The sequence below is a fragment of the Eucyclogobius newberryi genome, unplaced genomic scaffold (genome assembly GCF_026437365.1).
Source record: "Eucyclogobius newberryi isolate DKJ021-1_F unplaced genomic scaffold, fEucNew1.0.hap1 SCAF_10, whole genome shotgun sequence".
NCBI classification, from domain to species: Eukaryota; Metazoa; Chordata; class Actinopteri; order Gobiiformes; family Gobiidae; genus Eucyclogobius; species Eucyclogobius newberryi.
Window position 1 is genome coordinate 1,145,072 of NW_027315724.1, and position 22,616 is coordinate 1,167,687.

At 46.5% G+C, this 22,616-nt stretch overlaps 1 protein-coding gene across 1 annotated transcript in view; it reads right to left on the reverse strand.

The window, feature by feature from the left end:
• pak4 (p21 protein (Cdc42/Rac)-activated kinase 4) overlaps positions 1–22,616 on the reverse strand; it is a 42,065-nt gene that overhangs the window by 18,366 nt on the left and 1,083 nt on the right. The window contains exons 2-8 of the mRNA XM_072459865.1: positions 19,617–19,848; positions 17,605–17,801; positions 16,567–16,744; positions 16,250–16,483; positions 15,695–16,168; positions 9,316–9,449; positions 3,679–3,805 (exon numbers count right to left, since the gene is read on the reverse strand). Of these exons, the coding sequence (XP_072315966.1) occupies positions 3,679–3,805; positions 9,316–9,449; positions 15,695–16,168; positions 16,250–16,483; positions 16,567–16,744; positions 17,605–17,801; positions 19,617–19,817 (1,545 nt within the window). The 5' untranslated portion in view covers positions 19,818–19,848. The remainder of the gene's footprint in view (positions 1–3,678; positions 3,806–9,315; positions 9,450–15,694; positions 16,169–16,249; positions 16,484–16,566; positions 16,745–17,604; positions 17,802–19,616; positions 19,849–22,616) is intronic.

Below are 22,616 nucleotides of genomic sequence, written 5' to 3' on the forward strand. Positions count from 1 at the left end.
GTTTCACAATACTAACAACTTAATTTCAATACCAAGAAAAAAAACATACTCAATACCATTGTTGATAACAAAATTGGAATAATATCATTTTTTGTAAATAGAATGGTTTTATTTTGGACTTCCGGTATGGTAAGATGTTAGAGCTGACGCACCCGTACTGCAGCCAAAAAAGAAGAACAAGAGATGAGTAAAGGAGGGCACAGGTCTGGGAACACGATAAGTCTTAAACAATCAAAGCAGTTCACGGCCCATTGGAAAACAGTCTGCCTCACAAGCTAATGAGACTAAAATAGCCCCCAGTCCCTCTCCAGAGAGCCAGGGTCCCGCCAGCCCAGATAAAGATTCTCAAACCTTCTTTACATCGAAAGGGGGAGAGAATATGACGGTCATGATTTGTGAAATAAGATGCGAAATGCAGCGTAAATGGCGACAGCCGGAGAGCTGAAAGCAGGGCGAGTAAGAAGAGCATGCATGGATGAAGCTGAGCAGCGTATTTCAGACAATACGGATGATTTGCAGACAATTGGGGCCGAGATGGAGGCATTGAGGACCAAGGTGATGACGCTGCACTCAGAGAACAATAATATGATCAATAAGATCCAGGATTTGGAGTCCAGATCATGTAGACCCAACATTAGATTTGTGGGGCTCCCAGAAGGCGAGGAGGGAGAAGACACTGGAAGTCTTCTGGAGAAGATTATACCCGAGATCATCTCAGACTCTGGAGTTGAGAATCACAATAAAAATCACAAATTGCCTTAGCAAACCAAGACCAGCAGCTGATACATAACGAAGGTCTGATAACGAGGTTTCTTAATGATCGTGTGAAGGAACATATCTAGAAGGCAGCTAAGGCTAAAGCAGAATTTGAGGAGACCCCATGAAGAATAGCAACTGGTTTGCAGGAGCTAATGGGGATAAACTAAACTAAACCTCCAGGGTTAAAGGAGACCTGGGTTCTCTTTCCCCACAACTCTTCTGGTGACTCTGGTAAAAAAAACATGCTCAGAACACCAGGAGAAGCAGAGGTGCTCCTCAGAACTCCAGGAGGAGCAGAGGTGCTCCTCAGAACACAGGGATAAGCAGAGGTGCTCCTCAGAACACCAGGTGCTCCTCAGAACACCAGGAGGAGCAGAGGTGCTCCTCAGAACACCAGGAGGAGCAGAGGTGCTCCTCAGAACACCAGGAGGAGCAGAGGTGCTCCTCAGAACACCAGGAGAAGCAGAGGTGCTCCTCAGAACACCAGGAGGAGCAGAGGTGCTCCTCAGAACACCAGGAGAAGGAGAGGTGCTCCTCAGAACACCAGGAGGAGCAGAGGTGCTCCTCAGAACACCAGGAGAAGCAGAGGTGCTCCTCAGAACACCAGGAGAAGCAGAGGTGCTCCTCAGAACACCAGGAGGAGCAGAGGTGCTCCTCAGAACACCAGGAGAAGCAGAGGTGCTCCTCAGAACACCAGGAGAAGCAGAGGTGCTCCTCAGAACACCAGGAGAAGCAGAGGTGCTCCTCAGAACACCAGGAGAAGCAGAGGTGCTCCTCAGAACACCAGGAGAAGCAGAGGTGCTCCTCAGGAAGATGCAGAACTCAAAGAACAGAAGAGTACAAGAGATGGAGCCTCCAGCGTGGGGCGTGTGAGTTTGGGTTTTGGTCACATGTGATATATTCTGTTCATTTGAAGAGACTGATGATAGTGACATGATCTGTTTGTTTTTTCACATCAGACTCAGTGTTCTCCCCAGAATCTTTTAAAGGGATGGTAAATATGCCTCATATGGGGTTGATTTTTCCTCCAAGGATGTTTTAATGAACCTTCATTATGTACATGCACCATTAAAATACGATTACATGGTGTATAAGTCTAAACATACTATTACATGTGTATAAGTCTAAACACACTATTACATGGTGTATAAGTCTAAACACACTATTACATGTGTATAAGTCTAAACATACTATTACATGTGTATAAGTCTAAACACACTATTACATGGTGTATAAGTCTAAACACACTATTACATGTGTATAAGTCTAAACATACTATTACATGTGTATAAGTCTAAACATACTATTACATGTGTATAAGTCTAAACACACTATTACATGTGTATAAGTCTAAACACACTATTACATGTGTATAAGTCTAAACACACTTACATGTGTATAAGTCTAAACACACTATTACATGTGTATAGGCCTGTCCACCAGGGCGGGGAATCACTTGGTACCTCACGATACGATACACGATTCATAGCTCATGATATCGATAATATTACAATATGGCGATACTGCGAATATTGATATACGGTCTATAATAACTCACAATATATCATATGTTTAAATAAATACTTTTTTTGTTGTAAATTTGTCTCAATTTATTTTTAGGTGAAACACAATGATAAATAAACAACTTGTATCCTATTGGTTGCAAATGAGACATTTTTTGTGCAGCAATCATTGATACGGTCTTTGACAACACACTGGGTGTAATACTGCTGAAGAGAACTCTGTGTAAACAATACTATGATTGTACCCTGATTGTCATGTAGGACTCGGGGGCCCTGGATGTCCCCACCTCACAAAAGAGCTCCACTCTTTCTGCCAATTCAAGTGCAGACTCAACTTTAGCTCTGGTCTGGTCATAAAGTGCAGGAATATTTGGCTCTAAGCGTGGCTCCACCTTGTTGTAGATCTCATGTGTGATTGATTTTGCTCTTGCAGGAGAACGTGGCAGCTTTACCTGGAAAGGGGAGTTTAAACAGCTCTGGGTGATGCCGTGAGAGGAGGCTGTGCATGTTGGTCGTGTTTCCTGTTATTTCCGAAGTTTTGAAAAGCAGTTCTGCTACAGAAGAAGTGAGTCCATACATTGGACTAAAACGTTGCTGGTGCGTCTTTTAACATGTCCCTCTCACTTTTGTTTTCCTCATCCGACTCCGTCATTTCCGTGTCCGTGTACGACTTATTCTTCCGCCCACAGCCAATCTCGCACTGTGCGCCCCCTAGCACTGTGCGCCCCTAGCACTGTGCGCCCCTAACACTGTGCACCCCCTAGCACAGTGCCCCCTCTAGCACTGTGCCCCCCTAGCACTGTGCCCCCCTAGCACTGTGCGCCCCTAGCACTGTGCGCCCCTAGCACTGTGCCCCCTCTAGCACTGTGCCCCCTCTAGCACTGTGTGCCCCCTCTAGCACTGTGCGCCCCCTCTAGCACTGTGCGCCCCCTCTAGCACTGTGCCCCCTCTAGCACTGTGCGCCCCCTCTAGCACTGTGCCCCCTCTAGCACTGTGCCCCCTCTAGCACTGTGCCCCCTCTAGCACTGTGCCCCCTCTAGCACTGTGCCCCCCTAGCACTGTGCGCCCCTAGCACTGTGCGCCCCTAGCACTGTGCGCCCCCTAGCAGTGTCACCCTAGCACTGTGCCCCCCTAGCACTGTGCCCCCCTAGCACTGTGCCCCCCTAGCACTGTGCGCCCCTAGCACTGTGCGCCCCTAGCACTGTGCCCCCTCTAGCACTGTGCCCCCCCTAGCACTGTGGAGTGAGAGTGTGTGACCATGTGTGGTGGTGGTGGAGTACAGTCGTGTGGTGGTGGTGGAGTACAGTCGTGTGGTGGTGGTGCTGTGGTGTACAGTCGTGTGGTGGTGGTGGTGGTGGTGGTGGTGGTGGTGCTGGTGCTGGTGTGGTGTACGTACTCGTCCGTCGTGCGTGAGCAGGATGGAGTCACTCTTGATGTCTCGGTGGATGACTCCCTGTGTGTGCAGCACAGACAGAGCCTTCAGCACAGACACACACACAGTGGAGATCTGCTCCTCGTTCATCCTGTCAACAAGAGTCACATGTTAGGATTAACCCACCCTAACCCTAGCCCTAGCCCTAACCCTAGCCCTAGCCCTAACCCTAGCGCTAACCCTAGCCCTAGCCCTAACCCTAACACGGTGGAGATCTGCTCCTTGTTCATCCTATCAACAAGAGTCACATGTTTCACTTTTATGTTCAATGAGAAGAACTCAAGAGCATGAATAACATGTTAACATGTAGTGAGGACTACTAACCCCAACCCCAACCACTACTAACCCTAACCCTAACCACTACTAACACTAACCCCAACCACTACTAACACTAACCCCAACCACTACTAACACTAACCACTACTAACACTAACCCTAACCACTACTAACCCTAACCACTACTAACCCTAACCACTACTAACACTAACCACTACTAACACTAACCCTAACCACTACTAACCCTAACCACTACTAACCCTAACCCTAACCACTACTAACCCTAACCACTACTAACCCTAACCACTACTAACACTAACCACTACTAACACTAACCCTAACCACTACTAACCCTAACCACTACTAACCCTAACCACTACTAACCCTAACCCTAACCACTACTAACCCTAACCACTACTAACCCTAACCCTAACCACTACTAACACTAACCCCAACCACTACTAACACTAACCACTACTAACACTAACCCTAACCACTACTAACCCTAACCACTACTAACACTAACCACTACTAACACTAACCCTAACCACTACTAACCCTAACCACTACTAACCCTAACCACTACTAACCCTAACCCTAACCACTACTAACCCTAACCACTACTAACCCTAACCCTAACCACTACTAACACTAACCCCAACCACTACTAACACTAACCACTACTAACCCTAACCCTAACCACTACTAACCCTAACCACTACTAACCCTAACCCTAACCACTACTAACCCTAACCCTAACCACTACTAACCCTAACCCTAACCACTACTAACCCTAACACTAACCACTACTAACCCTAACCACTACTAACACTAACCCTAACCACTACTAACCCTAACCCTAACCACTACTAACCCTAACCACTACTAACACTAACCCTAACCACTACTAACCCTAACCCTAACCACTACTAACCCTAACACTAACCACTACTAACCCTAACCACTACTAACCCTAACCCTAACCACTACTAACCCTAACCACTACTAACCCTAACCCTAACCACTACTAACCCTAACACTAACCACTACTAACCCTAACCACTACTAACCCTAACCCTAACCACTACTAACCCTAACCACTACTAACACTAACCCTAACCACTACTAACCCTAACCCTAACCACTACTAACCCTAACCACTACTAACACTAACCCTAACCACTACTAACCCTAACCCTAACCCTAACCAGCGAGTCTGTGGAGGAGCCAGGCAAGTCTTTAGAATCGGAAGGTGTTTAGGGCCATTTATTAATATAGGTATTGTCCAAAAGCACAAACATAAGGCGCTGGTACAGCTGGCAGCCCGGTGTAAACGCTCTCTCTTCTTTCTCACACTTATTGTGCATTATCTCCTATATTTTGTAAATATAGTTAGTATATTTTTTCGATTTTACTGTACGATAGGGACACGCGCTGGAATAGTTTTTTAATTCAACTGTTTTTGACTTTTTTCGGCTGGATTTGAGTGTTTTTCGTTGTGTTGTTGTGACGTGAGCTAGCTCCGAGCGAGCCCCCCCCCCGCCCTCCGGCCGCGCTAAAGTACGGCGTGTCGTTGGTACACGTTTATATACACGTTTATATGAAAGAGGAACTTCACGAACGATCGGGACACGCACTGGAATCGCTTTAAATTAACTTGTTTTGACTTTATTCGGCTGGATTGAGTGTTTTCGTCGTGTCGTGGCGATGTGTCTTGGCTCTGAGTCCCCCGGCTCCGGCCCCGCCCCCCGGCTCCGGCCCCGCCCCCCGGCTCCGGCCCCGCCCCCCGGCTCGTACCGCGTTTCCACAAAGGAGGAACTCATGAAACTGCGGACAACAGTCGTCTTACCCGGAGATCGTCACGTTATCCCGTCGCAGTACTGACCTAACCTAATACTGATGTGCAATTCTGTCGTATGTGCAATTACTGTTGGAATTCATGTGCAATTCATGTGCAATTACTGTGAAATTCATGTGCAATTTATGTGCTGTCGTGACACATATTCATGTGCAATTACTGTCGGGATCACATGCAATGGTATTTATGTATTTATTTGTCTATGGGAGTTTTTATTTATTTATAGGAGATCTTCTACTGAAAGTGTTTTTCAGACTTCCTATAAGTGATCTGTTCTTCTGTATCTACCTCTGTATCTACCTGCGTTGCACCAATGAAATTTCCCCATGTGGGACAATAAAGGAATATCTTATCTTATCTTATCTTATCTTATAAGTCTGCTCTGTAATGAAAGAGTTACTTCTGCAGCGTCACAGTGGAAACAAGTACAACTTTCATTGAAGATTCACTCACACAATTCACTAAGTGCTTTACTAAGAGCAGTAAAGAACAATAAGAACAATTATATCAAAGAAAAAAGACATTGTAGAAAAAAGCTTCAGTTGTAGTCATCTGGACTTAGTTAGAAAAAATAGACGTTTCGACTCTCATCCAAGAGTCATTGTCAATAAAAGAATTTAGATCGAGAACTCCGATATTAATACTGTTCTGTGGTAAGACCCGCCCATTGGGAGGAGCCTTCCTGAAGTAGCAAGAGTTGTTTGTTTCAACAGAAACTCCCCCTTGTATCTACCGAGCCTATTCAGAATCTTAATGGGCTATTAGAATCCTCTTTGTCTTTGTGAGACCCTGGCTCAACCACCCTGAGTACCTGATTAGCATCTAAGTGTCCTGGTCCTGGTCCTCTACCTTTCCAGGGGTTCAGTATACCATTATAGATACCAGGAAGATTGAATCTTAACCCTCCATTTCTGTTTAAAGATGGTCTTTCTTTTTTAACAAAAATAGCTTCCTTGACTCCTCTTTCAAACCATCTTTTCTCCTGCTTAAAACCTTCAACTCACCGTCTTCAAACGAGTGATTAGAGGCTTCAAGATGGAGATGCACGGCACTCTGTGGTCCTGAACTAGTATTTATAATGGTATACTGAACCCCTGGAAAGGTAGAGGACCAGGACCAGGACACTTAGATGCTAATCAGGTACTCAGGGTGGTTGAGCCAGGGTCTCAAAAAGACAAAGAGGATCCTAATAGCCCATTAAAATTCTGAATAGGCTCGGTAGATACAAGGGGGGAGTTTCTGTTGAAACTAACAACTCTTTCTACTTCAGGAAGGCTCCTCCCAATGGGCGGGTCTTACCACAGAACAGTATTAATATCGGAGTTCTCGATCTAAATTCTTTTATTGACAATGACTCTTGGATGAGAGTCGAAACGTCTATTTTTTCTAACTGAGTCCAGATGACTACAACTGAAGCTTTTTTCTACTATGAAACACGCCTGGACGAATGAGGGATTACACCGACAAATAAAGACATTGGTCAAACAAAAGCTCATTTAAAAAAGTGTCTTAGAGGAGATATATATATATCTTTTTTTTTTTTTTTTGATCGACCCAAACTGCCAACTGGAGTTGTGGAAAGGTTGGTTGTGTGTTTAATTAGGCCCGAGCGCCACAAGCTGCGAGAGGCCTATTAATCTCGTAAGGCCGTATGAAGCACGGCTGCGAAAGTGCGCACGTAGTGCGCACGAAATCGAGCGTGAAGCGCTCGCCCACTTCCAAACACTCACTAACGCACTCCTTCACTCACGCACGCCCCGTGCAGACTAATTAGTAGTAGGAAAATGGAACATTACCGTTGTAAACGGGCGAAGCCCGTGCAAATGTGCGCACTAAACGAGCACTTTACATTGGGATGACTATGTAAAGCACTCATTTGCCCTAAGTAGCTCACAAATACGTTCCCCATCTCTTGCATGTTCCGTGCACATAAACATGTAATGCAAAAATTGAACATTATTACTGTTTAGAGGGCCAAAAACAAAGTGGGCGGAGGCCACTCAAAATTAACGAAAGTACCCGTCAGTGACCAGGGACCCACACCATGAGGTAGGAAAGCGCGAGCGCTTTCCGAAAATGTATAGTTTATGATATTTGAAAAATGGGAAACATTGTTTTCGCATCGGAATATTATTCTTTCTTCTTTCTTCTTCTCGGGACCAACCCCCCTATTTTTCACCCTGTGAACATTGACGAAAAGTCACACAAATTTTCACACCTCTAAAAATCGTGCCTCTCTACATTCTGGCTATTTCCCTTTTCTAAAATATAAAAAATTGGCGCGTCAGCGCCCCCAAATGTACCAAAAATCCATTGAGAGATAGGAAATGACCCAAAAAAAATCTGATCGTAGAATCATGAAATTTGGCGCAGATGTAGATGGTGACAAGAGAAGTAAAAAATATTATTACGGCAACGCCGTCCACCCAACCAAATGTCGGCCATATTGGTTCAAAAATGGCTAAGCATGACTCAGGAGTTTTTCCAAACGTCTTACTTTTACAAACTCCTCCCAGGGCGTTGGCTCTAAAAAGCTGAAATTTGGTGAAAATGCTACTGAGGAGTGGGACATCAAAAGTTATTCAAATTACATTGATACCTCTCACGGTCTCGGTGCGGCGAAGCCACAAACTGTAGCTAGAATTTCAGAAATCTCCCAAATTTAACATTTCTGCCGTTTGCGCAGATAAAGTCCGAATTGCGTCAAATTAGAATCAGTTGTTAAACTCTTTGCGCTAAACGTACTTGAAGTGAAATAAATTAATTTGGCACCACAGCGCCCCCTACAGATTTTATATGGAGGTTAAATGTTTAGTTTTGCGAAATGTTATGAAATTTGACACACAACTCAATTTTGGCATCCCCATCAAAAAAGTCAATGAGACCCATGTCATAATTGCTATGGCGTTGCCGTAGCGATGACCAAAACCTCCCATGTTATTCCAATGGGGAAATCGCCAGAACATGTTTACACTTTAGACTTTCACGAACTCCTCCCCCTCAGGGCGTCAGCCCTATTAACCTGAAATTTGGTGAGACTCATCTTCAGGGGTGAACCGTCAAACGTTATTCACATTTTTATTCAAAGAGTCACGGTGTCTGTGCGGCAAAGCCGCAAATTTGGCCAAGAATTCAAAATAAAATAGCTTTTTGATGGTAAAACAAAGGGGAGAAGATGTGACAGCGTCACAGATTCAGCAGTAGGCGTAATAAAAGGACAATTGGGGCACGTTAGCGCCCCCTCCTCTTGCGGCGTGGCGGCGGTGGCGTGGCGAGGGCCGATCATTGCCGCTTGCGGCTATATTTCAATTTATTTTTGTAACACCCAAAATCACACCAGCAGTTGTCTTGAGGGCGTTTACAGTTACCCCAGCAACCCCGACTCTCCAGGCAAACAAACCCTGATTCAAACCCAAAGTGTCCTGTGAATGCCCTGGGACAGGTATGAGCGCCCTCTTCTGGCTCACCTGGTGTGTGTCACGATATCAGTGAGTGCTCCTCCCTCCAGGAACTCCATGACCACCCACAGCTCGTCTCCCACCAGATAGCTGTTGTACATTTCCACCACGTTGTCATGGTGATAGTCTCGCATGATTACCACCTGCACACAGACACAGACACAAACATTATCATCTCATACAAGATTTACAGTGTCACAAAATTAATACTATTAATATTCAAGCCCCCATTCACTTTTTATCTGCATCAGTTCAATGTGTGGACTACTGCAAAGCCTCTTATTCCACCTTGCAGCTTGAAACTATTTGCGGTCTTATCCACAGGAGACAGAACAGCACCTGGGGGTGCCGAACAGGGGTCCCCAACCACTGGGCCGGGGACCGGTAACGGTCCGCAACGCGTTTGCTACCGGGCCTGGAAATAATCTCAGTGACAGCAACGTTGGCCTGTCCCTCATGACACTAATGAGCTCGTCTGTGGATGTATCATGAAAAGCCTTATAGGAAATTGCCAATGAAATCCATTAAATATAATGGAAGTATATTATACCTCTGCTCTTGTCCTGCGTGAGAACATCACTGATACTGCATTATACATGACACGTCATCGCGGCTGCGTCGCATCAAACACGCTGCCCAAAAGTAGAACCAAAAGTGAAAATGAGTGAAAAACAAATGTCTTTGGAGATCGTTTTTGCAAAGGGGAAAAGGCCAAGTGAGCCAGCGGGGATTTTGGAGGACACGTCTCCTGGGCCAGCATTCTGCTACTGCTGCGCGATCACCTGTTTTTACTTTTACAAGAGTCTGAGCGCTACTTCCCGTGCACAAAAGATCCATGAACTGCACGTGATGGATCCACGACCCATTTGTGATTAAACCAGGCGAATCGAGCGTGTGCAACAAGAGGATCAGCTGTTGGAGATTGAAAATGATGGTGATCTTAAATGTATATTTGAGGGAACTCTGCTGACGGCCATATTTATGTGATGAGCTTCAGTCAGAACAGTGAGGACACGTGGAACTGGACCTTATGTTACTCACATTCAGATATTTTGGAATAGAACACTTAATAATGTACAAACGTGTCTTTTGAGAACATTTTGCCTTCCGAGCTGAATCGAATGGAAGCCCAAGCCCCGCCCACTTCCGCGCAAGTTATCCTGACCGCGACACAACCTGGCACACCAGTCCGTGAAAATAAAACCTACATTATTCCGGTCCGTGGTGCAAAAAAGGTTGGGGACCCCTGCTTTAAAAGACATTCAAAAATGTCATAATGACAAAATGTTGGATGGACCGAGGCATGTTACCCATACCCCAGGGCCGGCCCAGCCTACGAGCAGACTTAGGGCCCCAAGGTGATAAAAGGGCCCCCAATCTGGCAACCTGATTTATGTATAGTGTAAGAGCAAACAGCGCAGTAGTGCTGCTGGTGCACACAACGGTAACCCATGATGCACAGCATTTCTTTGTAATGATAAACTGGCAACCAAGCCACCTGACCATGTGGTGATTGGTACTCTTCATAGTGAGCGGGAAAAAAAGAAGAAAATAATTTGACAAAGAAAATAAACTGCAATCTCAATAACACTCTCAGGCATTGAAGTCATTTTACAAAGAGACTGCTCTTTGAAGTGCTGCTATTTGAATGTATATCTGTGATGTTAGTGCTCCAGTATCGCCTTGAGGCTGGCGGCGAGACCAGCGCAAGCACAGCATCCCTTTCCACTAAGGCTACACAGTCCCCCTGCCAACCACTGACTGTCACAGCAGCACAGGTGAGGAGAGAGCTGAAGAGGATTAAAGTGAGGAAGGCAGCGGGACCTGACGGCATCAACCCAAGGCTCCTTAAGTCCTGCACAGATGAACTGTGTGGAGTTATGGAGCATGTCTTCAGCATGAGCCTGAAGCTGAGGGTGGTACCACAGGTCTGGAAGACCTCCTGTCTGGTACCTGTGCCTAAGACACCGCGCCCCAAAGACCTCAACAGCTTCAGGCCGGTGGCTCTCACGTCCCACCTGATGAAGACACTGGAGCGGCTGGTCCTGGACCACCTCCGCTCCACCGTGAGCTCAGCCATGGACCCGCTGCAGTTTGCATATCGGCCTGGCATCGGAGTGGAGGACGCCGTCATCTCCCTGCTGCACCGCTCTCTCTCTCACCTGGAAAAGCCTGGCAGCTCTGTGAGGATCCTGTTCTTCGATCTTTCCAGCGCCTTCAACACCATCAGCTCCTGAGGGACAAGCTGGAGACGGCTGGTGTGGAGTATGACCTGCAGAGTGGATCCTGGACTACCTCACGGACCGACCCCAGTTTGTGAGAGCACGGAACTGTGTGTCTGACACTCGGACCTGCAGTGTGGGGGCGCCCCAGGGCACTGTCCTCGCGCCCTTTCTCTTCACCCTTTACACTGCAGACTTCAGACATGACACGGACAGCTGTGTCCTGCAGAAGTTCTCTGACGACTCTGCCATCATCGGACTCATCACGGACGACCATGACGAGGAGTACAGAGGACTGGCGCAGGACTTTGTGGACTGGTGTCAGCGGAACCACCTCCTCATCAACGCGGGGAAGACCAAGGAGATGGTGGTGGACTTCCGCAGACGCCACCCCACTGCCCCCTCACCAGTGAACATCCAGGGACGGGACATTGAGAGAGTGACTCATACAAGTACCTGGTGTTCATCTGAACCACAAACTGGACTGGACTCATAACACAGACGCACTGAACAGGAAGAGCCAGAGTCGGCTCTACCTCCTGAGGAGACTCAGGTCTTCAGGAGTGACCTTCTCTGACTCTGTGGTGGCATCAGCTCCTGTAGGTGTGGCCTGCTGGAGCAGCAGCATCACAGAGAGGGAGAGGAAGAGGCTGGACAAAGTCATCAAGAAGTCCAGCTCCGTCCTGGGCTGTCCTCTGGACTCGGTGCAGGAGGTGGGGGACAGAAGGGTCCTGGCTAGATTCACATCTATGCTGGACAATGATTGTCACCCCCTGTAGGACACTCTGTCCCCTGCAGGACACTCTGTCCCCTGCAGGACACTCTGTCCCCTGCAGGACACTCTGTCCACTCTGGAGAGCAGCTTCAGTGAGAGACTGATCCACCCTCGATGTGTGAAGGAAAGGTTCCGTAGGTCTTTCCTTCCTGCTGCTGTCAGACTTTATAACAAACACTGTTAGTCCTGAACACTCGCAATACTGACCTAACCTAATACTGATGTGCAATTCTGTCATATGTGCAATTGCTGTGAAATTCATGTGCAATCTATGTGCTGTCGTGACACATATTCATGTGCAATTACTGTCGTGATCACATGCAATGGTATTTATGTATTTAGTTATTTATTTGTCTATGGGAGTTTTTATTTATTTATAGGAGATCTTCTACTGAAAGTGTTTTTCAGACTTCCTATAAGTGATCTGTTCTTCTGGATCTACCTCTGGATCTACCTGCGTTGCACCAATGAAATTTCCCCATGTGGGACAATAAAGGAATATCTTATCTTATATACACCAGCCTGGTAGTGTTAGCAGCAGCAGTGTTAGCAGCAGCAGTGTTAGCAGCACTAGTGTTAGCAGCACTAGTGTTAGCAGCACTAGTGTTAGCAGCACTAGTGCAGTGTTAGCAGCACTAGTGTTAGCAGCAGCAGTGTTAGCAGCAGCAGCAGTGTTAGCAGCAGCAGTGTTAGCAGCAGCAGTGTTAGCAGCAGCAGTGTTAGCTAGCAGCAGTGTTTGTTAGCAGCACTAGTGTTAGCAGCAGCAGTGTTAGCAGCAGCACTAGTGTTAGCAGCACTAGTGTTAGCAGCACTAGTGTTAGCAGCACTAGTGTTAGCAGCAGCAGTGTTAGCAGCAGTAGTGTTAGCAGCACTAGTGTTAGCAGCACTAGTGTTAGCAGCACTAGTGTTAGCAGCAGTGTTAGCAGCAGCAGTGTTAGCAGCAGCAGTGTTAGCAGCAGCAGTGTTAGCAGCAGCAGTGTTAGCAGCAGCAGTGTTAGCAGCAGCAGTGTTAGCAGCAGCAGTGTTAGCAGCAGCAGTGTTAGCAGCACTGTATGCATGTTTAGTTTTTGTGTGTTATTATTATTAGGCCCGAGCCGAAGGACGAGAATCGTCCCGGTGAGGGACTTACTAGAATTGTATCCGGAGGCTGGAAAAACGCAAAAATCGAGTAGTAAACAAAAATGGATCTGCTCGTAAAAGGTATCGAAAATTAGAACTGCGTAAGTTCTAATTTTGAGTGAAAGTTCCGTAAAAAAAAAAAAAAGACTGCTCAGTAGCGCCATCTCAAAAATCGATTCACATGGGGCCAATGGGAGCCCGACGCCAAAAAAAGTGGCAGTAAAAATATGACGCTCACTCCAAAAATAGTTCATGTGAGGACATGTAAAAAAATAATATTATGACCCCACCCTAAATCATACAGGAAGTCGGCCATATTGGATTAAACACCGCACTGACAAAAGTCAAACCTCGTTGTACATTTGGCATCTTCTCCTAGAGTTTTCATTGAAAACACTTCAAATATGTCCACAAGACACAAAATCCATGAGCAATGAAATGTTATGAATTTGAAATTGATATGCTTTTGGGTGTGGTCATTATGAATTTCAAACAAAATCGCAATTTTTGGAAAATTTCTAAAAAATCTGTTTCTTAAACTTTTTTTTGGAAACATTTTGATGAAGCGTTTGTGAACATTTTCAAGCTGAACGCAATGATGAGCAAATGTAGTGGCTAGCTAATAAAACGGCTCTCTAGCGCCCTCTCAAAAAAATAAAAAAATTTCCGTTATTTTTATTTTTTTCTCCCACAAACCACCCCAAGTCTGACCCCCTGAACGTTTACGAAAACTCAATTTTCTTCGACATATAATTCAGGATCGGTGAAAAATGTAGGTTTTTCGTGCAAAATAACACGCTAGAGCCATCTACAATGATGGGTCTTTTTCGTCATACCTTGTCGAACCTTGGTACAAACATACCTCATGTCAAGACAAGTAAAACATTTTATTATGACCCTGCCCTAAACCCAATGGGGAGTCGGCCATTGTGGGCGGAACCCAAAATGTTCACATTTTAACACCTCATACTTTATTTTTTTCCCCACCTTGGATTTTCAGTCAAAATGCTTGAAAATGTGTCAAAATGAACTGAGCCCATGTGTGATTAGAGGTCATTCTTTACATTTTTGATACAATTCCAAATGTGGGCGTGGCAAGCTCGTTAACAAAAATTGCCAATTTTGTGATAAAACTTGCGTTTCTCTGGCATAAGATGTCCCATTTCCCGGCATTAATTTACATTTTGTGCAAAATGATGAGCTGAACGCAATGTGCTACATTTTACAAAGGCTCTACAGCGCCCCCTTGAACATTTAAATGAGGTAAAAAAATTTACTTAGACATAGCCAAATCAAATTTGGCACATATATTCTTCTTACCATTCAGATCAAAAAAGCAAGGGATGGCAAACCTCCATCTGCAAGCATGTTACCGTGGAAACCTGACAAAAATTGTCATTGATTTATATGTGTTTTGAACCGGCCTCCTGCTGGTGCCAGAGTCAGGACTAAACATGGACCGGCCTCCTGCTGGTGCCAGAGTCAGGACTAAACATGGAGCGGCCTCCTGCTGGTGCCAGAGTCAGGACTAAACATGGAGCGGCCTCCTGCTGGTGCCAGAGTCAGGACTAAACATGGACCGGCCTCCTGCTGGTGCCAGAGTCAGGACTAAACATGGACCGGCCTCCTGCTGGTGCCAGAGTCAGGACTAAACATGGACCGGCCTCCTGCTGGTGCCAGAGTCAGGACTAAACATGGACCGGCCTCCTGCTGGTGCCAGAGTCAGGACTAAACATGGAGCGGCCTCCTGCTGGTGCCAGAGTCAGGACTAAACATGGAGCGGCCTCCTGCTGGTGCCAGAGTCAGGACTAAACATGGACCGGCCTCCTGCTGGTGCCAGAGTCAGGACTAAACATGGAGCGGCCTCCTGCTGGTGCCAGAGTCAGGACTGCTCTGACAATCTCTTTTAGGTCTTAAACTGTTTCTGTCGTGTCTTTGTGATTTGAATGCATCTTTCCTGTTGTATGAAGCACTTTGAATTGCCATGAGAATGAATTGTTGTTATTAAAATAAAATAGTATATCATATATATTTAGTATGTTTTAAACTTAAGATGATGGATTTGTATTGATTTTGTATAAACTTTTTTATCTTCCTAAATGATCATGTGCATTATGGGTAAAACACAACAAACTGGGCATGCCTCTAGAAGACATGAACAGTGGAACACGACTTGGATGACATGGGGTCCTAACCAAGGCCCTGGGCTTTGGGAAACGCCTGTAAAATGGCAGGTGTTGAGTCGAGCCGGCGGAAAGGAGACAAAAAGTACCTCATTGAAAAGTAGCTCTCTCCTCTGTTGTTTCCTCAGGTCCATCTTTTTAACTGCAACAAGTTTCCCAGTGGTTTTAACTGTGGCAATGCAAACGATGCCCGTGGAGCCCTCGCCAATTTTGATGTAGTGGTCCAGGTAGGTGCGTGGGTCACCAGGGTCCACCACCATCTGCAGAGCAGCTCTGAACTGCTCGTGGGACACTCTCTGTGGCTCTCGCTGTGGCTCTCTCTGTGGGGAGCGGGCCTGGGGAGGAACCCCAGAGGCCCCAGACTGTACTCGAGGCCGCGGGGCTGGAATATTGGGATGAGGGGAGTGTTGGTGCTGCTGTGGGTGCTGCTGTGGGTGCTGCTGTGGGTGCTGCTGGGACACCTCTGGAGTCAGGGTGGGATGGGAGGTGTGATGAGGGTGGTTTAAAGAGGGCTTAGCTAACACGTCACTGTTGTGTGGAGAACCGTCGTGCTTCCGAACAGGCTGTGAAAACGACAAAGACATGTTTATGACAGGGTTTTAATGCTCACATAGAATGGACAGTGGCGGTGTGCAGGGTCTCACCTGTCCTGTAGGGCTGCGGCTGCCCTCACTGTCAGCACGTGGGTAAGTATTAAAGGGCCTTGCGTTCTGCTGTGCAGTCTTCAACACGCCCTCAGTGACAGGCAGGTTTGGGGTGCGGATGTTTGGGCCGGACAGGGGCCGTTTGTCTCTGGGAGACTGAGGGCTGCTTTCAGGGGCCGTATAGCTGGACTTGGGCCTGTGTTCACTGGGCTGATTCTTCCGCTGCATCTGCTCCTGGAGAAAACGGACAGTCAGTTATAGAACTTAAAAACAGTGTAAATAAAATAATAATTAATAAAAAGTCCTTCAGCCAGAACCTGGTTTTGTTCCCGCTGTTCTCGATCTCTGTGAGGGGGAGGGGGGAGCCCCGAACCTGACTGGTCTCTTTGGCCCCTGTTGGGCTCCTGGCCCCTGGGTTGCTGTTGAGGACGTCCATGGACTTTTTCATCTTTGTGAAGTTGGGTTGTATGTTCTGGTTTGGCTCTTGGTCCTTCTCTGTGAAGAAACAAATATGGTGCAGTCACAAGTGTGGTACCTGTCTTCTGAGTGGGAGTGGTACCCGTCTTCTGAGTGGGAGTGGTACCCGTCTTCTGAGTGGGAGTGGTACCCGTCTTCTGAGTGGGAGTGGTACCCGTCTTCTGAGTGGGAGTGGTACCCGTCTCCTGAGTGGGAGTGGTACCTGTCTCCTGAGTGGGAGTGGTACCCGTCTCCTGAGTGGGAGTGGTACCCGTCTTCTGAGTGGGAGTGGTACCTGTCTCCTGAGTGGGAGTGGTACCCGTCTCCTGAGTGGGAGTGGGAGTGGTACCCGTCTTCTGGGTGGGAGTGGTACCTTTCTCCCGAGAGGGAGTGGGTGGGAGTGGTACCTGTCTCCTGAGTGGGAGTGGGTGGGAGTGGTACCTGTCTCCTGAGTGGGAGTGGGTGGGAGTGGTACCTGTCTCCTGAGTGGGAGTGGTACCCGTCTCTCGAGAGGGAGTGGGTGGGAATGGTACCCGTCTCCTGAGTGGGAGTGGGTGGGAGTGGTACCTGTCTCCTGAGTGGGAGTGGTACCTGTCTCCTGAGTGGGAGTGGTACCTGTCTCCTGAGTGGGAGTGGTACCTGTCTCCTGAGTGGGAGTGGGAGTGGCAGGGAGTGGTACCTGTCTCCTGAGTGGGTGGGAGTGGTACCTGTCTCCTGAGTGGGTGGGAGTGGTACCTGTCTCCTGAGTTGGAGTGGTAGGGAGTGGTACCTGTCTCCTGAGTGGGTGGGAGTGGTACATGTCTCCTGAGTGGGAGTGGTTGGGAGTGGTACCTGTCTCCTGAGTGGGAGTGGGTGGGAGTGGTACCTGTCTCCTGAGTGGGAGTGGGTGGGAGTGGTACCTGTCTCCTGAGTGGGTGTAGTGTCTGTGCAGGTGCTGTCCATTCTCCTGAGGTCCGGGGGTAAAGTCTCGGCGTGGCTGGATGGGTGGACTTCCTCGTCTCAAAGAGTTGGAGCGTGTTACGGACATGTTGTCAAACTCGTCCAATAGCCATGTGAGAGAGCCATCCACCCCCAGCTTACTGCCTCGTACAATGGTCTACAGGTGAAACAAGAACACGCCCACATAACCATTAGGGATGTCACAGGTGAAACAAGAACACGCCCACATCACCATTAGGGATGTCACAGGTGAAACAAGAACACGCCCACATAACCATTAGGGATGTCACAGGTGAAACAAGAACACGCCCACATCACCATTAGGGATGTCACAGGTGAAACAAGAACACGCCCACATCACCATTAGAGATGTCACAGGTGAAACAAGAACACGCCCACATCACCATTAGGGATGTCACAGGTGAAACAAGAACACGCCCACATCACCATTAGAGATGTCACAGGTGAAACAAGAACACGCCCACATCACCATTAGGGATGTCACAGGTGAAACAAGAACACGCCCACATCACCATTAGGGATGTCACAGGTGAAACAAGAACACGCCCACATCACCATTAGGGATGTCACAGGTGAAACAAGAACACGCCCACATCACCATTAGGGATGTCACAGGTGAAACAAGAACACGCCCACATCACCATTAGGGATGTCACAGGTGTCACAGGTGACAATAACCTACCGTTTCCATAAATCAATCTCAATAATATAAAAAATGAATCCTGACATCCCTAATCACGATTGGATCTGATCACAATTAAAAAGCTCAAGCTGATGTGTGAAATATACATCCATCCTAATGTTTTATTATACATTTTTCACATAAAATTTGCAGAGCCACATGCGGAGCAATGGTAATATCGTTACTTTGTTTAAATGGAAAATCATATTTCATGTCGGGGCTAGTTTGTGGCGTGTCCCTTTATATTATGAGCACATTGTCTTTTTGTGACACGGAATTCTACTGTAAACCTTTTGTTTGTGATTGGGCTTCATGTCATTTCTGAAAACCTATATTCTCATTTATTGTGTGCGTTCAGGTTAAGTTTTGACATTGTCTGGACCCTGGTTCCAAAGCCTTTTTGTTACGGGAAGGGTTACAAATCAAGCACTGAAATAGGTGAATAGTTTAACCCCTGTAATAATAAAGGCCGTGGCCGGAGAGCCGCGGCGCGGTCAAATTGCCGCGCAGTTTCAGGGACCGCGGCATTTCCCTTATAGCCCGTTATAGCCTCATGGCTAACCCTCACCCTAACCCTCACCCTAACCTTTACCTTAACCCTAACCTTTACCTTAACCCTAACCTTAACCCTAACCTTCACCCTAACCCTCACCCTAACCCTAACCCTCACCCTAACCCTCACCCTAACCTTTACCTTAACCTTTACCTTCACCCTAAGCTTCACCCTAACCTTAACCCTAACCTTAACCCTAACCTTAACCTTAACCCTAAGCTTAACCCTAACCTTAACCCTAACCTTAACCCTAACCTTAACCCTAACCTTAACCCTAACCCTAACCTTAACCTTAACCTTAACCTTAACCCTAACCCTAACCCTAACCTTAACCCTAACCTTAACCTTAACCTTAACCCTAACCTTAACCTTAACCTTAACCCTAACCTTAACCCTAACCTTAACCCTAACCTTAACCCTAACCTTAACCTTAACCCTAACCTTAACCCTAACCTTAACCCGGCGCGGTCTAAAACGGCGCTAAAACGCGGTCAAATAGCGGCGCAGTTCCAGGAGCCGCGATGCGCGGCCGGCACCAAAATAACATGGCAGTTTCTGACACTCCCATAATAATAATACAGTACATAGTCCAGCCCAAGTCTTGAACGTGTAACAATCCATACTTAACACATACTTTACGAATTTCAACATGACAAAGGTTTCCAAAGCAGATAAAAAAATTCCAAAAATGCTTATTATAGAAAAGCTGAGCATACTTTCCGTGGCTCCACCGTCGTGATGACTGTTGCATCGATGAAGGGTTTGGGCCGCTTGGCTGTGTCTTCGATAAGCGACTGCCATTGGCGCGGCAGCCCCACAAACTTCTGCTCCTGCTCATCAAAGTCTGTGTGCACACGGTGCTCGAAGTTGGACGGAGCAGATATATCAATTCGGGTCTTCTTCTTCTTTGAAAACATGACTGCATTTGAGGACAGCCCAGCATCCGATCTGCAAGGATGAAAAACACAATGGCCATAGGGCCGGTCACCGCAGGTACTGGACAGTTCAGTAATGCAAAGTAAGCATAATGGCCTCACTGGCCACCAAATACGCCTTTGGCACACGTGGTTTGTATCAGTGGTGTTTGGTCAGGGCAATTGAGGCAAGCAGCGATTGACCAATAAAATCTAAAATTACCGTGAGTCATAACTTTATTTAAATTGTTCTAAAATATCCAAATAAGCTCATTTTGCCTTCACTTCTGCTGCTGAAGCTCGGCTGAAGCCACGTGTCTTTTAGTGACCTCTACAGGCTGCTGGGCAGTACTGATACTACTGTTCCCACAGAGTGGACAGCAGCTTCTTTTAGAGGTCTGCACATGTGCTCTGAGGACAACACAGCCTCAAACCCATGGATCTATGCTCACACCACGCTGAATAAACCTGAGTGGGACTCTTTGCCGTTTGCTGGTTTTGACCTAACTGCACATGTGCGAGGAGAAGCCAAGCAATAACAGCACCAAGTTTCAAAAACATCATTTAGTGCAGGGGTGGGCAAACTACGGCCCGCGGGCCACATCCGGCCCGCCGGGCCTTTCATTCCGGCCCGCCAAGCTTGTCAAGTAATATTTAAATTATTTAATTAAATGTATTTTTTTTTCCTTTTTTGCCCTCAGGCATCTGTCTGCACTTGTATCCTTAATACATATGACGTGAAATGAATTAAATAATATATTTAATAGCTTATATTTGACAGAAAAGTGATATTTTATTTGATATTTAATTTTTTGGATTTTTTTTCTTCTTCATACCAATGATCGCGGGCCGGCCCTCATGTGCAATACTGACATAATCATGTGCAATACTGACATAATCATGTGCAATACTGACATAATCATGTGCAATACTGACATACTCATACGCAATAATGTCATATCTTATCTTATCTTATATTCATTTGCATATAAGAGTGTTTACTTTTGCCACTATTCTTATTATTATTTTTTTCTTTTGTTATCTTGTTTTCCTCTCTATTCCTTATTAAGAATATGAGAGGTTTTGTCTTTAAGAGTTTTGTTTATAAGACTTTTTCTATTAAGGGTGTTTTTTAAAGTTTTCTATAAGTTATCTGTTCTTTTCTTCAGTATCTACTTGTGTTGCAACACCGAAATGTCCCCATTGTGTGGACAAATAAAGGCTTATCTTATCTTAACCTTTTCATCTGTTTCATATTTCTGTAGATCTTGTGTTTATAGGAGGTGTTCAGCCAAAGACCAAACATTTTTATAACGTTCAGAAATTTAACAGAAGCAAAACCAATAGAATCAACCCACCGGCATCGGAAATGTTTACATTGAAATGTCAGATTGCAAACCACTCAGAGAACCCTAATCTGTGGCGGCGATTGCCTGACCCGCCAGCCCCGCCCACATTCTGTTCCAATGCGTAAGGGTCTGGAACCCGAGTCAGAGCCAATGAAGTCGTCATCCATTTACCGACCAATCCCAGGCCCAGGTTTTAACGCGTCACACTGAGATACGGAAGTAGCTCTTCACCCCCGTTCAAAACATTCAAGATGGCGGACCCGGCTCGTGACCCGGCTCGTGGCCCGCTCGTGAGCTCGTGGCCCGGCTCGTGAGCTCGTGACCCGGCTCGTGAGCTCGTGGCCCGGCTCGTGGTCCGGCTCGTGGTCCGGCTCGTGGCCCGGCTCGTGGCCCGGCTCGTGGCCCGGCTCGTGAGCTCGTGACCCGGCTCGTGGCCCGGCTCGTGAGCTCGTGGCCCGGCTCGTGGCCCGGCTCGTGGCCCGGCTCGTGGCCCGGCTCGTGGCCCGGCTCGTGGCCCGGCTCGTGGCCCAGCTCGTGAGCCCGTGGCCCGGCTCGTGGCTCGGCTCGTACTTGCCGTGATGAACGTGCATTAGATGCGGTTATCCGAAGGGCGTCATCGCGATTCAGGAGACATTTTCTGCGTTCAGGACGGATAACGCGGAACACGCCTTGTTGACATGGGAAATATCCGGTTAAGCGTGTCATGTATTTGCATCACTTCCTGGTTTATGTGATTGGTTCTGTCTCTGCTCTAAACTCCGCCCTCTAAACGCAGCGGTCGAGCCCCAGAACCTCACACAGTTTTGATAAGTAGTTTGCCAAAAAGTGTTGGAACGGCTGGTCAGGCAAACATTATACTGGACATTCAGACTTCGTTTGAAAGTAAATACATTTTGACACTTTGCAAATAAATGGGATGCTTTCTGTGGGTTTTGTGTGCCATGATTTTCTCTTCTTTTTTATTATTATTTGTGGGATGTCGACATATTTGGATTGATGCCTCTCTCTCTGGTCTTATGTTTTATGTCACCGTTTGTTTAATGTGTTCATAAATCTTAAAAAGAAAACAAATGTAATATTAAAAAAGAAAATCTATGATAAATATTTACCAAAGGGACTCTCTCATATGGGCTTTAAGGAAGAAGAAGAAGAAGAACAACAACAAGAACAAGAACAACAACACAACAACAGCAACAGGCACATCTGGAGGAAAATGACAATAATGAACCCGCTTCCTTTGGGACGTTTTGAGAGGAAAATTATAGCCATTGTTTTGGTAAAAAAGAAACAAAGGGAGAAAAGGCTAAATGATCTTAAAGAAAAACGACTTGAATCCAAGTTCAAATGAATTTAAAAAGGAGAAATTAATGATCTGACCTCACAAGAATTTGTATTTTAAATGCTCTTTACCAACAAAAGTATGACAAGAGTGGATTTTTAGAATAACTTTATT